The sequence below is a fragment of the Mytilus edulis genome, chromosome 8 (genome assembly GCF_963676685.1).
Source record: "Mytilus edulis chromosome 8, xbMytEdul2.2, whole genome shotgun sequence".
In the NCBI taxonomy this organism is placed as follows: domain Eukaryota; kingdom Metazoa; phylum Mollusca; class Bivalvia; order Mytilida; family Mytilidae; genus Mytilus; species Mytilus edulis.
In genome coordinates, this window is record NC_092351.1 from 75,557,344 (window position 1) to 75,573,347 (window position 16,004).

Here is a 16,004-nt window from a genome sequence, read left to right on the forward strand (position 1 = left end):
AACCAGGTTTAACCCACCAATTTTGTCCTGTACCAATTCAGGAATATGGCCATTGTTAAATTATAGTTCGTTTCTCTGTGTGTTTCATTTTAACGTTGTGTTTCTTTTGTGTCGTTTGTTTCCTTTTATATTTGAGTGTGAATTCACATTATTATAAGACGTGTAACGGTACTTTTCTATCCCAAATTCATGTATTCAGTTTTGATGTTATATTTGTTATTCTCATCGGATTTTGTCTAAAGTTAGATTGTTTCTGTGTGAGTTACATTTCAATGTGGTGTCGTTGTTTTTTTATATTTACTGTGTTTCCCGCAGTTTTAGTTTGTAACCCGGATTTGTTTTTTTCTATCGATTTATTAGTTTTGCACACCGATATACTACTGTTGCCTTTATTTTGCAAGATGACAGAAGTTGATTTATTCTAAATGTACTAATAACCAGACATAACATTATCAAATTTAAAACACTGGTGTAATTCCAAAAAAACAAAAGACTCTCAGAAACCTTGCAATTGTATACGATGTATTAATAGTAAACTTACTCCTTCTATACAACCATAATTTATCATATTTATACACAAAAAGTAATTTTTTTATATAATTTAACTTAAAGATGTTCGCTTCTCTGTTTAAAAATAACAAGCTTTTTAAAATACTGTTATAAATTGATTGTATATAAATAAAGAAAATAAAAAAACAGAAAAAGATGGAGGGTTTGTGTGCTTGATTTCGAGATATAAGCCATTACAAATTTTTGGGAAAATAATTCTGTCTAGATTTTTCTTTCACTTGACAATGGCACCTTTTTTGTTTTATAACTATGAAAAATAACAAGGATTTCATAAGATTCTGATATAAGGCTTTTTAAATAATATGTAATAAAAATATGACAAGAAAAGTAGGGGTTTGTGTTAACATATGGATAAACCATAGGATTCCGAAAATCTGGCAAAAATTCAAAAATAGAGGAGTAAACACACTTAACCAGTTGACTGTTTAAGTACATATATATGTATATATATTCTTTTATATGTTATCTCAACCGAAATTTTATGCATTTTGATTTTAATGTACATTATTTTGTATCTTCTCTGTAGCTGCACTTTCATAGTTTTGTGAGAATAAACTATCTATCTATCTAATTAATGACTGCATTTTTTTCATTTTAGCCGAAGTGTGTGAGGATTACTCGATAGCAGGAATAGATGCAATTGTTTGCGATAACCCATTTGCTAATGAATGTTGTAAAATGAATTACCAATGGTATTGTGCCTATGACGTTACAGACTACGACTGTGAAGCTGTTGGGCAGTAAGTATTTTTCTAGATATATAAGCAATGCGAAGAATGAAAATAGGAAAATGTTAAATCACAAAACAATACTGAACTCCGAGGAAAATTCAAAACGAAAAGTCCCTAATCCAAACGGGAATGTGTTCATCCATCTAAATCATCTGAGATGTAATCAATGGTTCGTACATGTAGATGATGTGTTGATCTGTCATTTCTCTGTTCCTTTTTTGTCTTGTGTTTACATGAACATGGCAGAGTCAATATATAACTAGAGGTTCGCAAGAGCCTGTGCCACTGACCTATCTACTGTGGTTTTTGAAATTATCTAAAATTAGCTTAAATCATAGAGATATCCTTAAAATGATGGAGACCAGGTTTGGTTTAATTTAGTCCAGTAGTTAAATAAAAAGATTTAAAAAAAATACCATTAAATTGTAGAAAATAACTTTAAAAGACAATATATCCTATAAGATGTGAATTTCCAATTGGTCATGTTAGCTTATTTTTAAATCTTTATTTGCTTGTTATTTTTCTTGCTTACAGTGTATCTCAATCTATATAATTTATTGAAGATATCTAACAAAATTAAAAAAAAAGATTAAAAAAAACTTTCTTTCGTTCCAAAGCTTATTTCACCCAGGTCCTGTATAGGGCCGAAAATGCCTTTCAATTATCTTATTAAAAACCCTTCTTAAATCTTGGACAGGTCTCCGCCTTACCCTAATTTACCTGCAGGATGTGGGTGGCATTTACTACTTCCTTTGACGTATCAAAAGCGAAAAACGCATTCCGTGATTATTAAATAATGCTACACAAATTATTTGGTCAGCGGTTTTATTATATTTGATGTGTTTTTCTTCAGTTTTAGTTTGCAACCCGGAATTGTGTTTTTCTCAATCGATTAATAAATTTCGGACAACGGTATACTACTGTAACAGTTGTCTTTATATATGACTGTTTGTTGCCATTACGTCACATTGCACACGTTGAATTGCAGCTATTATTTTGTTAATGTACGACTGCATACATTAAGTTTGATCTCCTACAGATTAGCTGAATTTGATATGAGTAAGGGTTAATATATATTATTTTCGTCAGAGGAAGCCGCACTGTACTATCCGCAAAACGTCCTACAGGAAGCAAGACTACAACAACTTCAAATCGCCCTACAGGAAGCTCGACAATAACAATTACATATCGTGCTACAAGAGGTGTGTCGTCAACTTCTCAAAGATATTTTACCTATAGACCATTCACAGCTTATCCAAAGCAGACAACATATGATTACATTGCTCAATATTTTCCAAACACCAGTAAACCCTCACAGTAAGTACATATACATATGTATAGGTTGCATTTCTGTAAATATTGATAATGCAATATCCCATAGGAACTCCTTTTACGACTTAAACTGTACCACTTTTACTATGAAGTTTTCAACCGACCCTTATATATCTATATCAACATTGTAACATATGCAAAGAATATATCAGTCAACCCAGTCCTTTATCATATATTTTGTTTTTGTTAAAAAATGGTGAGACTTAAATAAAGTGATATCTTTTAATCCCTTGCAAATGCATTTAATGAAAATTATAAAATATTTTCGATAATATAATAAATATTTTCGATGAAAATATTAAACTCTCACTTTATTAAAATTTAAAACTGTGTTTTTTGGACTGTTGTTCGTCTCTTGGACTTTAATTTTATTTTGTTCATGGCTTTAATTAACTTTATTTGATTCATGGTTTGAGATGTTGATTGTCCCTTTGGTATTATTTTACTTTAAAGACATTAACTTGCAGCAATGAAAATCGGCCAAAAAATCATCTCAAAGTAAAATGAAGAAGATTAACGCAAGAAGACAAATATCCGCAGAAAATAACTTAATTGGCTCACGGTGATATATATATATATATATATAGAACCAAATCGTTATCATGATACATTTAGCTACACTGATCTATAATTTTAAAACCTTTTACTACTTGAATAGTGACGAAATATATCAAAGGGACTTCAAACTCATAATTGGCTCCCAAAGGGTAGGCAGATCATATTCCACATGTGACACCTGTCTTAGTTTAAACATATTTATTTATAGTGGATTGGGAAACAAGTTTTGCAACTTAAATTAATCGCTTTCCACTTTGCGGGTGCGAGTGCTGCCTTGTAGCAGCATTAGCCTGCTCTTTTTCGAAATCTACAAAGGTGTGTTTAACGTGAAAGAGATATGGCTCTCTCTTAACACGGGTCAGCCATTTATCGTTCCCTTCTGACGAACTTTCATCGTTTCCTTAAGACCATACTAAAAAATGGTGTCAAGGAAGATCCGAAAATTCAGTCCCTGAAATTTTCATCACGGAACGGGAATCGAACCAGGCACCTTTGTGTTAGTAGTCCAATGCACTAACCACTACACCACGGCACTCTTTTATCCGTCTTGTGGCTCATGTATTTCCTAACTCGGTGCCAAGCCTTATTCGGTTGGTTACATTAACGGGAGAAATGACGGCAATTTGGTTACGTCGATGGAACTTATCAGTCGTCATCTGGCGAAACAGATATCTCATAATTGTTAACCAACTCGTAGTGGAGTCCATTAAATTTTCAAAGGGATGATTTCAACTTTGCATTTGAACTCTGGTTTAAAACCATGTTCAAACCATCATTTTTCCTCAAATGTCCTGTACCAAGTCAGGCATATGGCAGTTGGTGTCGAATAATCTGTTTCTTTGTATGTTGGCGTTTGTTTTTGTAGCAGTTCAGTATTTCTGTTTTATTGTTGTGTTCCTCTTATAGTTGATGCATTTTCCTAGTTTTTTAGCTCACCTGGCCTAAAAGGCCATGTGAGCTTTTCTCATCACTTGGCGTCCGTCGTCGTCGTCGTCGACGTCGTCGTCGTCGTCGTCGTCGTTAACAATTTTTCAAACATCTTCTCCTCTGAAACTACTGAATGGATTTGAATGAAACTTAACATGATTGTTCCTTAGTATATCCTGCACAAAATGTGCGCTTCGATTTTTGATCCGTCAAAAAACATGGCCGCCGTTACTTAAAATAGAACATAGGGGTCAAATGCAGTTTTTGGCTTATATCTCAAAAACGAAAGCATTTAGAGCAAATCTGACATGGGGTAAAAATGTTCATTAGGTCAAGATCTATCAGCCCTGAAATTTTCAGATGAATCAAACATCCAATTGTTGGGTTGCTGCCACTTAATTGGTAATTTTAAGGAAATTTTGCAGTTTTTGGTCATTATCTTGAATATTATTATAGATAAAGATAAACTGTAAACAGCAAAAAAGATCAGCAAAGTAAGATCTACAAATAAGTTAATATAACCAAAATTGTCAATTGACCCCTTAAGGGGTTATTGTCCTTTAATGACAATTTTTCACAATTTGTTCATCATATTTGCTAACTTTAAAAAATCTTCTCCTCTGAAACTACTGAATGGATTTGGTTAAAACTTAGCATGGTTGTTCCTTAGATTATCCTGCACAAAGTGTGTGCTTTGATTTTTGATCCGTCAAAAAACATGGCCGCCGTTACTTAAAATAGAACATAGGGGTCAAATGCAGTTTTTGGCTTATATCTCAAAAACAAAAGCATTAAGAGCAAATCTGACATGGAGTAAAAATGTTCATTAGGTCAAGATCTATCAGCCCTGAAATTTTCAGATGAATCAAACAAACCATTGTTGGGTTGCTGCCACTTAATTGGTAATTTTAAGGAAATTTTGCAGTTTTTGGTCATTATCTTGAATATTATTATAGATAAAGATAAACTGTAAACAGCAAAAAAGATCAGCAAAGTAAGATCTACAAATAAGTTAATATAACCAAAATTGTCAATTGACCCCTTAAGGGGTTATTGTCCTTTAATGACAATTTTTCACAATTTGTTCATCATATTTGCTAACTTTAAAAAATCTTCTCCTCTGAAACTACTGAATGGATTTGGTTAAAACTTAGCATGGTTGTTCCTTAGATTATCCTGCACAAAGTGTGTGCTTTGATTTTTGATCCGTCAAAAAACATGGCCGCCGTTACTTAAAATAGAACATAGGGGTCAAATGCAGTTTTTGGCTTATATCTCAAAAACGAAAGCATTAAGAGCAAATCTGACATTGAGTAAAAATGTTCATTAGGTCAATATGTATCAGCCCTGAAATTTTCAGATGAATCAAACATCCAATTGTTGGGTTGCTGCCACTTAATTGGTAATTTTAAGGAAATTTTGCAGTTTTTGGTCATTATCTTGAATATTATTATAGATAAAGATAAACTGTAAACAGCAAATATGATCAGCAAAGTAAGATCTACAAATAAGTCAATTTGACCAAAATTGTCAATTGACCTCTTTAGGAGTTATTGCCCTTTAAAGACTTTTTTCACAATTTGTTCATCATGTTGACTTACTTTAAAAAATCTTCTCTTATGAAACTGCTGTATCAATTTCAGCCAAACTTAGGCTAAATGAGTTTCAGAGTTTCAGAGTATCTAGTATAAATTTTATATTTCATTTCCTTGTATGTCAAGAAACATAGCTCCTATGGCTAAAATAGAAAATAGGAGAAAATGATTTTTTTTTGCTTTTGAAGAAAATAGGACGATTCAAAGAACATTTAAATAAATTGAAAAGCCAAAATAATCATTGATGAGAGATTAAACCAAAAAAATTCAGGTGAGCGATTCAGGCTCTTGAGAGCCTCTTGTTCTTTGTGACCCGGATTTATTTCAGTTACTAGTAAATCGATTGATGACTATTGAATGGCGGTATACTATAGTTGCCTTTATTTCAGAGAAGTTGAGGCTCAATGAAATCGGTTTCCTCCTTTATTAGTATAGATATGCAGGCGTTGCTATAATGTTGTTACATAGAGATGAAAAGTTTATAATTTGGTAGTAAGGGTTTTTTTTTGGGGTTGTTTTATGCTCATCTCTTTCATCGTAAAACTTGTTCTCAACCAACCCTCATCATCGATTTCAAGGTACGTGATGGAGTAAACTATATCTGTTGAATCTTTTATTTTCAATTTCAATGGAAAATACGAGTCCAACATTGTCACAAATTTTGCACTATTCAGTGAGATGACATCATTTATGTGATGGAAAGTGAAGTTTCAAGATAATGATAGCTTCTTTTCAGTCGTCATCAGAAACTCTTGCATGAAGTCATCCTCGTATGTGAAATGAACTAGTCATTCAAGCTATTCAGGAAGTCTAGTTGTAACTAGAATCGTTGCGTATTAATGGATATTTTTTCTTCAAAATTATTCTTATTTGATGAATTAATGCATGTAAACAATGAACAACGCAATTTAAGCAATCAAGAAGTCAAGTTTTATAATGTGTTTACTATTTTTTGAAATTCTTTGAAATTTCAATTTCCATCAATTTATTTTCTATTTATTTTCACATTAAATAAATAAAAGGTCTTTTCACTACATCAATATTTATAATGAAGCTACAAATCAAACAATTAGAAAAGTCGAAATATGTTTATTTCAGTCTGGTAGTTGCAATCTCTTAGTTTCGCCCCCTTTATTTCAAGCAATAAGATGATTTGCGCACATATTTTTTTTACTCTAAATTTTTCAGATTCTTAAGAATTTGTTTATTAAATCTTATATTTGACCACATACAATGTTTGAATAGGAAGAAATCCTTAAAAGCTGTTTTTTCGCAGATGGCGGTATTTTGGGCAACTGTATTAGTTGTTATGATTTGCCGTTTGATTAGAAGTAAGCATAATTTTAGGAAATTTTATGATGTCAAAAACGTCTTTGATAGTCATTACAGGGTTTTACTTAGTTTTAAGTGATTAGCATTTGCACCAGAAAGAAAAATTTTGGTTTTCACACATTTTGTTAACTTTTACTCGAATTGCAAGAAACATTTGCTCTCTGTCAAAAAAACTCTTTAAATATTAAAAAATGCATTTGAATAATGACTGTTAAACTCTCTGCTAAAAGTTTAAATTGTTTGCATATGTGAATTTAGTATATAAAAGTCATATTATGCAACTAGCCTGAAATCTTAGAAAATATGCACTTATTCGTCCCTGGCCTTTGATCTTGATTTGACGGAAATTGCACCGTACGATATTTTTACGACCGGGTAAAATAGAAAGTACAGATGTGTAGCTCTCAAATGATATATAATTTAGCCGTGTGTTAGGTAGGTGCATTAAAAATTTAATTTTATGGTTAAAGTCACTCGCCTATAAGCTAGGATAGGGATTTAATTTGAGCTTTTAATGAATGATTTGTTCTTCCTCTTTATGTTATATAATTCAAATTTAGTGTGAAGTTTGCAAAATAAAGTCGAATCAATCTTGTTTTTGTTAGTCAAATAAAAGTAGCTAATGCAATTCGAACAGATATAACAATTAAATCATGAAATTACATTCCTTGAATAATCAATAATCGAGATGAGCGACCAACTGCAGCGTAATCAAACCTTGCGTTATATACAGAATTATCTGTATCTGATGTATGAAGTCAAAAGGAAAGTGCCTAGTATAATATGTTGATAGCGATTTGCGTAATAACGACTAAATGTTTGCAAACATTTTGAATAGATACAAAATTAATACAAACATTGATAAATCTTTACGAGAAAAAAAATGTTCTAGTCATGGGCATTTCAATAAAAAATCAAATACAAATTTTAACAAAGTATGTATTTGATGCTTTTAGAAAAGTAAACATGTTTCCGGTTAATAGATATCAGTAATGTTTGAAGGTCAACACATGTCTTCGGATTATTCACAGATGACCTTGAAAAAAAATAAGAATTTACGAGGTGTCTTGGTTCGGTTATACAGTTCCAAGGCATACTGAAAATGCAAATAACAATATATTTTTTTTTATTTGATTTACAGACCCATTGTTGTCAGTATTTTTGCAGCCTGCGGGGCTGTGATTGTGCTAGTTGTAATCATAACTTCTATTGTTATAAAACATTCAAAAAGACGTGATCAACAAAGACGAAATGCCCTGTTCAATGCAGTCAATGAGCAAATAAGTAGGAATTCCGGACAACACAGAGGAAATCCGGTATATACTGTAGGAGGTATGTTTCATGACAAAAGAAGATGTGTATTTATATGATTATGTACATATTTCCCTTGTTGAATAGTTTTACACTAGTCGTTTTGAGGGCCCTTTATATCTTGCTGTTCGTTGTCAGCGAAGGCTCCGTGTTGAACACGTGAAGTCCGTACTTTAACTTATAATGGTTTACTTTTAAATGTTGTGACTTAGATGAAGAGTTGTCTCATTAGCAGTTATACCACATCGTTTTATATATATATATATATAAGTACGTCTGAGTCAGTGACAACCCTACAACAGATGTATCCATCGGATCGCCATCAATGATGGTGATACATGGCTGTGTACATGATGTATATACAACTCGTCTAAACATCAACCCAACAATGTTAGATCTGTAAATTTGCTTTCGCAAATTTTTGGTTCTTCCCTCGCCGGGATTCGAACCCATGCTACTGTGATATCGTGACACCGAATTGCCTGCACTGCAGCCGTCCCGCTAGACCACACGACCACCTGGGCTCTTAAAAAAAGAGCTTTCGCTGGCCGTGTGTTACCTTTCCACGTCAGTTTTAATCTAGCGGCGTACTGCAGTACATGATATATAAGGCATGAAGATGTTATTGTTACAGATCAGCTAAATTATCTATAGTAAAGGATCCTACAAATGAATGTAAGATACAGCCACAGAAAATAATTATATTTATAAGTACGTCTGAGTCAGTGACAACCCTACAACAGATGTATCCATCGGATCGCCATCAATGATGGTGATACATGGCTGTGTACATAATGTATATATCTATAATTACATTTTATATAATAAAAGTTTGACGCAATTCTAATTTCAAAAAAAAAAATATTCGTTCATGTATGAAGATAAAAATATTTTCAAATATTCTAAAAAATAACAACATACATGCAATGTACATGTTTTGTAAGCCTATCAGTCTTACACAATTCAAATACAAAACAAAAGCTTTAATTGTCAATCTGCCTAAAATGTATGCAGTGGTGAAAACATAACAAACCCTCTTAAGTTTGCCTTAATTAATGTTCGAGTCGATAAATACCATGCATTATAAACTAGAAAAAAACAATCAAAAGTATCGAACTACCTTTTTTTGCTTTTTTTTCTAACCGACCATTATCAACATTTTTCTCGAATAACCAGACTCGCAGAAACAATAGACCTTCTACATGTATTTCTCCCGAATAACCAGACTCGCAGAAACAATAGACCTTCTACATGTATTTCTCTCGAATATCCAGACTCATAGAAACAATAGACCATCTACATGTATTTCTCTGAAATAACCAGACTCGCAGAAACAATAGACCTCCTATATGTCTTTCTCTCGAATAAGTAGACTCGCAGAAACAATAGACCTTCTACGTGTATTTTTCTCTAATAACCAGACTGCTGAAACAATAGACCTTGTACATGTATTTCTCTGGAATTACCAGACTCGCAGAAACAATAGACCTTCTACGTGTACATGTATTTCTCTCGAATAACCAGACTCGCAGAAACAGTAGACCTTCTACATGTATTACACTCGAAAAACAAGATTTGCAGAAACAATAGACCTTCTACATGAATTTCTCTCGAATTACCAGACTCGCAGAAACAATAGACCTTCTACATGTATTTCTCTCGAATAACCAGACTCGCAGAAACAATATACCTTCTACGTGTATTTCACTCGAATAACCAGACTCGCAGAAACAATAGACCTTCTACATGTATAACTCTCGAATAACCAGACTAGCAGAAACAATGAGACCTTCTTCATGTATTTCTCTCAAATAATATTAAGAAGGAAAAAAAGGTGATAGAATTAAGTATTCTATATTATACAGTTACTGCATTTTAAACCACATTTTTACCGAAACAAAAGACAGTAATTGTTTTACATTCCATATTCCATGAGAAGTTTTGCAAAGTTATAGATCTACACGTAAAAACACGCCAGGTTTTGCGCGGTGAATATACGTTGACCGCAGTTGAATGTGCTTATTTATTTAAAATCCAATTCATATAGAAAAACATACTAAAGTTTAAGCAATATATAAAAAAGAAGATGTGGTATGATTGCCAATGAGACAACTATCCACAAAAGACCAAAATGACACAGACATTAACAACTATAGGTCACCGTACGGCCATCAACAATGAGCAAAGCCCATAACGCATAGTGAGCTATAAAAGGCCCCGATAAGATAATGTAAAACAATTCAAAGGAGAAAACTAACGGCCTTATTTGTGTAAAAAAAAATGAACGAAAAACAAATATATAACACAATAACAAAGGACAACCACTGAATTACAGGCTCCTGAATATGGTAAGATAAAAGTTTTCTGCCATTGAAAGTGGAATCGTTGGTAAACGTACTTATATGTTTTCTTTTATTGATAGTGAGAGAAACAGAGACCCAGGTTAACTGGACACACAATAATGTGAATGATAGTTTAGCTAACAACGAACATATTGCGCAAGGTTTTATGCTAAATGTTCAACCACCATCTTACTCACAATGTATTGCGTCTGACCAATCTAGTAAGCAACTGTCTTCACCGACTGACTCTGCAGATCAACCATCGAATAGCTAAATAACTCCACCACCATTGTGATGATTTGGGTAAGGTTTATATAAAAACAGTGGCAGAAGAAACATTGTGTCGAAAAGAGAAATAAGAAAATCGCATTTCGAAAAAAAAAATTATATTAAGCATGTTAAGGGCATCATCAACAAACACGACAGGAAATATTATGGATTAACCAACATGAATCCAAATAAAATCCTTAAATATACTCTAACACTAAGGAATGGTGTCGTATACCGCAGTTAGGTTATTAAAAATGCAATTTACTGACAAAACTTGACTTAGCGAGATCATTGCATCAGTATAAATAATCTTGGGATACAGTTACATATGATTGATTTTCTTTAAATGTTACTTTTGCGTGTATGTCATTCAATGATCAAATAGAGAATGAAATGATAAGCAACTTTTAAGGTTTTAAAATATCACCTTAGAAAGAATCACAAATCTAGCGGATAATTCCATCATTCATCACGAAAATGTAACCCTTGTTAAATCGTTTAGCAGTTCTTGTAATCAATATTTAGGAGTGATTTAGGTCTTTTGTTATCATTTGATTATCCAAGCATAAAATTCTAAAACTAACTACAGAGACATTCCACTAAGTTAATCATCCCGAATTTCTTTTCCAAAAGGACATTGAGGAAAGATAATAGTAGTGATATTTACCTAAAATGGTTAGCCATCTCTTTTTAAATGTAACTCGACATTTTTAAGAAAAAGAAAATTATATTATATTGGTTTTTTTTTTTTCTGTTTCAGAATTCGTAAGGTTGAACTATATATAGAATGAAAATTGCAGTTAGTACCAACAAGTCTTTTTGAGACGCACAATGAATAACTGGAATTCGAAATAACATTATGTTTTATAGTTAAATTATTGATTTGTTTTAAGTAAATTCATCATACAAATGTTTTAAAGTGGTACCTAACACTACACATGCTACAGGGAGATAACTCTGTAAAATCAGCTAAACGTTTTAATTACGTTGTGTTGTTTAGGGAATATTAAGCTTCTCGACGATCAAAATAAGTGCTTGTCAAACTGCTATATAACCAGTGTAATTTTTCTGATAAAACGCTTGGTTCAAAAATTTTTTAATTTTTATATTTTTTTCAAAGGGTCAAAGTAAATACTTTGTCAAAATTTTATGAAAATTAAACAGCCAAATAAATTTTAGTTAAGGTGTTGAGTACCACCTTAAGTCAGACAATGTTACTAGTTTTACTGATATGCATGAAAATAAATACTCATTTTGTTTAAATGTCTATTGTCATCTGATAGAAGCTGAAAGGGTCAAGATGTCAACACAGTTATTTTCATATGTGTTTCCAAAGTCACGAACCATATTCATGATTATTCATGTGGTTCATAAGTGTTTCTCATTTTTTCTTAGATTAGACCGTTGGTTTTCTAGTCTGAATGGGTTTACACTAGTAATTTTTGGGGCCCTTGATGTTTTGTGTGAGTCCAGGCTTCTTGTTGAAGACCGAACTTTGATCTATAACGGTATACTTTTATAAATTTTGACTTCGATGGAGAGTTGACAGTTTGGCACTCTAACCACATCTTCTTATATCTATTATACCATGTTTATTTATTATTTGTTATTCGAATTGCATAGATAAGTGACGATTTGGAGCTCGATATTTTCATGCCATAGTTTGACATAATCACATGGTACAACATTGCAGATTAACCTTTTGAAATCAAGTGCATATCATTGGTGGATTATTTTACTATTGACATATACATTAAGTCACCTTTTATTTAAAGAACAAAACAACTGTAAGAGGAAAACACACAATCAGATAGGTTAAAATTGTAACATTGATAATTTTGCGACTACTATTGTCGATCTTTAAAAAAAAACTAAGTAAATGTTATCAAAAGATTAAAACCCTTTATTGAAACTCAAATTTTTATCTGATGACGCTTCTTGATCCATACTCCTATTTATTATATACACCTACTTTCGTCATATTTAAATATTAATGTAGCAATTGTACTGTTTTCAATAGAATCAATCCGGTTCAATGTTTGTATGCTGAAGTATTCTCAAATTTAGGAAATATAATACTTAATAAAGAGAACATAATCAACAATCAAATTGTATCATATTCATCCTATAAATAAGAGGATTACAAATGTTCCTGTCAATACGTCTCGCCTGTTACATGAAAATTCGTAATACATTCGTTTTCTGCCTTTTTAATTAATGGTACTTTGCAGCCGGTTATACTTGAGAGCAAGTCACATGTATGTGATGTATTCTATGAACTATATGAATGAGTATTGGTTTATTAAAAAAGAAAAAAAAGAAAATATCGAACTCCCCATTCAAATGCTTTATAAGATGGCAAACTCACATCAAAGATTAGTAAACAACTACCATATTCCTGACTTAGTATATATTCATTTCCGTATGTCAAAAATGAAGGATCAACCTGGTTTTTTAATTTACTAAACCTTTTCACTGTCGCATACAATTCCTTTATATTGATAAGAATGTGTGTACAAAAAAATGTTGGAAACAATTTTATTTAAATCTCTGTTGCAATATGAAATATTATCGTTTCTTCCTGTTTGTCGTTACACATATGAAGGATTTTATCAGTATTTATTAATATTATTATGCCAGCTTTTCCTGGCACATATGGTAGAAGCATCGTTTTGGAATAAAGAACGATAACTCTCTCTACACGACCTATCTGAAAAACTTCGTCACTCTCGTTAAATATCGTATGATAATTTTTTTTAATGGCTGCAAAATTTAACGTTTAAACGTACGCGAACTTGAAAAAACATGACAGATCGGAATAATTTCGATGTTAAATACAACATGAATTTTTATTATAGCATAGAACTTGAGTATTAGGAGTATCTGATTATCATTTTGGCGTCTTGAGGAATCCTCAATATGACATCTATACATCTTCCAACTACTCAGAAATATTTTACCAATAGACCGTTTACAGATTATCCAACATTATTGCATTGTTCATTGTTTATTGTACGGCACATTCACCCAATTTTACCAATAAAAGCCAATACATTAGGGTTATTAATATATCAATGGCTTATTTTGAACTTTCCTGATATGTGTCAAATTTAACAGTTATCTTTATATAACTAATAACACTCCTTATAGATCCATACACTTATCGATGATAAACACCTACAATCGTCAAATTTGAATATGAATGTATTCATTGTTCTTATGTCAATATCCTTTTATCTATAGCCCAAGTTATTAAATATTTATTATTGCTTAATTGAAACACGAACTAGAAGTCCTTCAAAAGCATTCAATAGTATGTTTGTTTTAAAGGAACTATTTTTCTCTCCTTTTACTTTTGTTTTGTTTAAAAAACATCAAATATACGTTATGATTGTCAATGAAACAACTTACTACCAGAGACATGAGGGTGTTCATGTAAAAATCTACATGCTTAATCACGGCCTTCAATGTCAAAACTGATTCATTACTTATTGTAACCTACAAAAAAGACCAGTATGATAAAATTTGAAACACTTTGAAATGGAAACGAAACTATAAAAAAGAAGATGTGGTATGATTGCCAATGAGACAACTATCCACAAAAGATCAAAAAGACACAGACATTAACAACTATAGGTCACCGTACGGCCTTCAACAATGAGTAAAGCCCATACCGCATAGTGAGCTATAAAAGTCCCCGATAAGACAATGTAAAACAATTCAAACGAGAAAACTAACGGCCTTATTTATGTAAAAAAATGAACGAAAAACAAATATGTAACACATAAACAAAACGTATTTTTATCATATTTATATACTTTACCCATTACTGTTTACAGTATAAGTATGCTCGGTACCAGTATATCTCATCCATTTTGGTTTTGAACAGTGTGTTTCTAAATTAAAATAAAATAATATTTGGAGGGATCATATTTTACAAGAAAAATGTATCATAGCCTTCAAAGCAGTTAGAGGATTTAACATTTTTGAAAATTACATTGCAGAAATTTAAGACTGACTGGTGTACAGTCAGATGATATTTCAGGATTCAATCATTAAGATTAATATAAACCATCAATTTTTACTTCTGCGCTTAATTTTGAATGAAAATGCTAATTCGTTGTTTTCTAAATCATACTACACAATGTAATACCTTTCGTTAATTGATAAAAGTTGAAGGTTGAATATACCACCCAGAAATATGAATTATACCGTTTTCTACGGGATGAGCAAAAAAACGATAGCTGTCAATAGGGCACTTCACTTTTAGTTCGGCCATATTGAATAGGGAGCAGATTGCTTCAAAGGCGATGGAGACAGTATGATAGTACGGAGGAATAGCATATGCATGTTTCAAAACAAAACTTTTCCGTTTTAACATTGTTTAATGATTTTTCCCGTATTTTAAGACCATTTTTACCTCCTTTTTGAAAATCTGCCCCTATTCAATATGACCGAATAAACCGAGAAGTGCCCTATTTGTCGATAAGACCGGACTGAGGTTGATGTCCATGAAAGAAGTGTTTGATTCATTTAGATTTAACACAATGTTAAAATGTTCAAAGTTCCAAAGAATGGTCCTTCAATTACCAGACTTGTAATATATTTAGCATATTTACCTGACAATATCGGTAGTTCGGTATTTAGTCGGATCTTAACATGTACTAGTCTTGTGATTTGTTATTAACCGGTTTTTTTTTGGAAAAATAAACAAACAAATGTCGAAATGTTCAGGACTTAATTAAATCTGTATTTCGGTTAGATGATGCAAGCATACGATTTTTATTGCGTCTTACACTTTAAGAAGCAAATAATCTCTTACTACTTTATTAAAATATTGTGTAAATAAAGGCAACAGTAGTATACCGCTGTTCAAAACTCATAAATCCATGGACAAAAAACAAAATCGGGGTAACAAACCAAAACCGAGGAAACGCATTAAATATAAGAGGAGAACAACGACATAACACTAAAATGTAACACACATAGACAAAATACCACGAGAATAACAAATATAACATATATATATATATATA

At 31.9% G+C, this 16,004-nt stretch overlaps 1 protein-coding gene across 1 annotated transcript; it reads left to right on the forward strand.

Annotated features, from left to right (window-relative positions):
- Window positions 1-1,652: 1,652 nt before the first annotated feature.
- LOC139484359 (uncharacterized) lies at window positions 1,653-12,300 on the forward strand. The gene is made up of 5 exons (XM_071268096.1): window positions 1,653-1,666; window positions 2,391-2,618; window positions 8,187-8,377; window positions 10,779-11,001; window positions 11,729-12,300. Exons 1-4 carry the CDS (start codon window positions 1,653-1,655, stop codon window positions 10,970-10,972), a joined length of 627 nt encoding a protein of 208 aa, XP_071124197.1. The 3' UTR covers window positions 10,973-11,001; window positions 11,729-12,300.
- The last annotated feature ends 3,704 nt before the right edge of the window (window positions 12,301-16,004 follow it).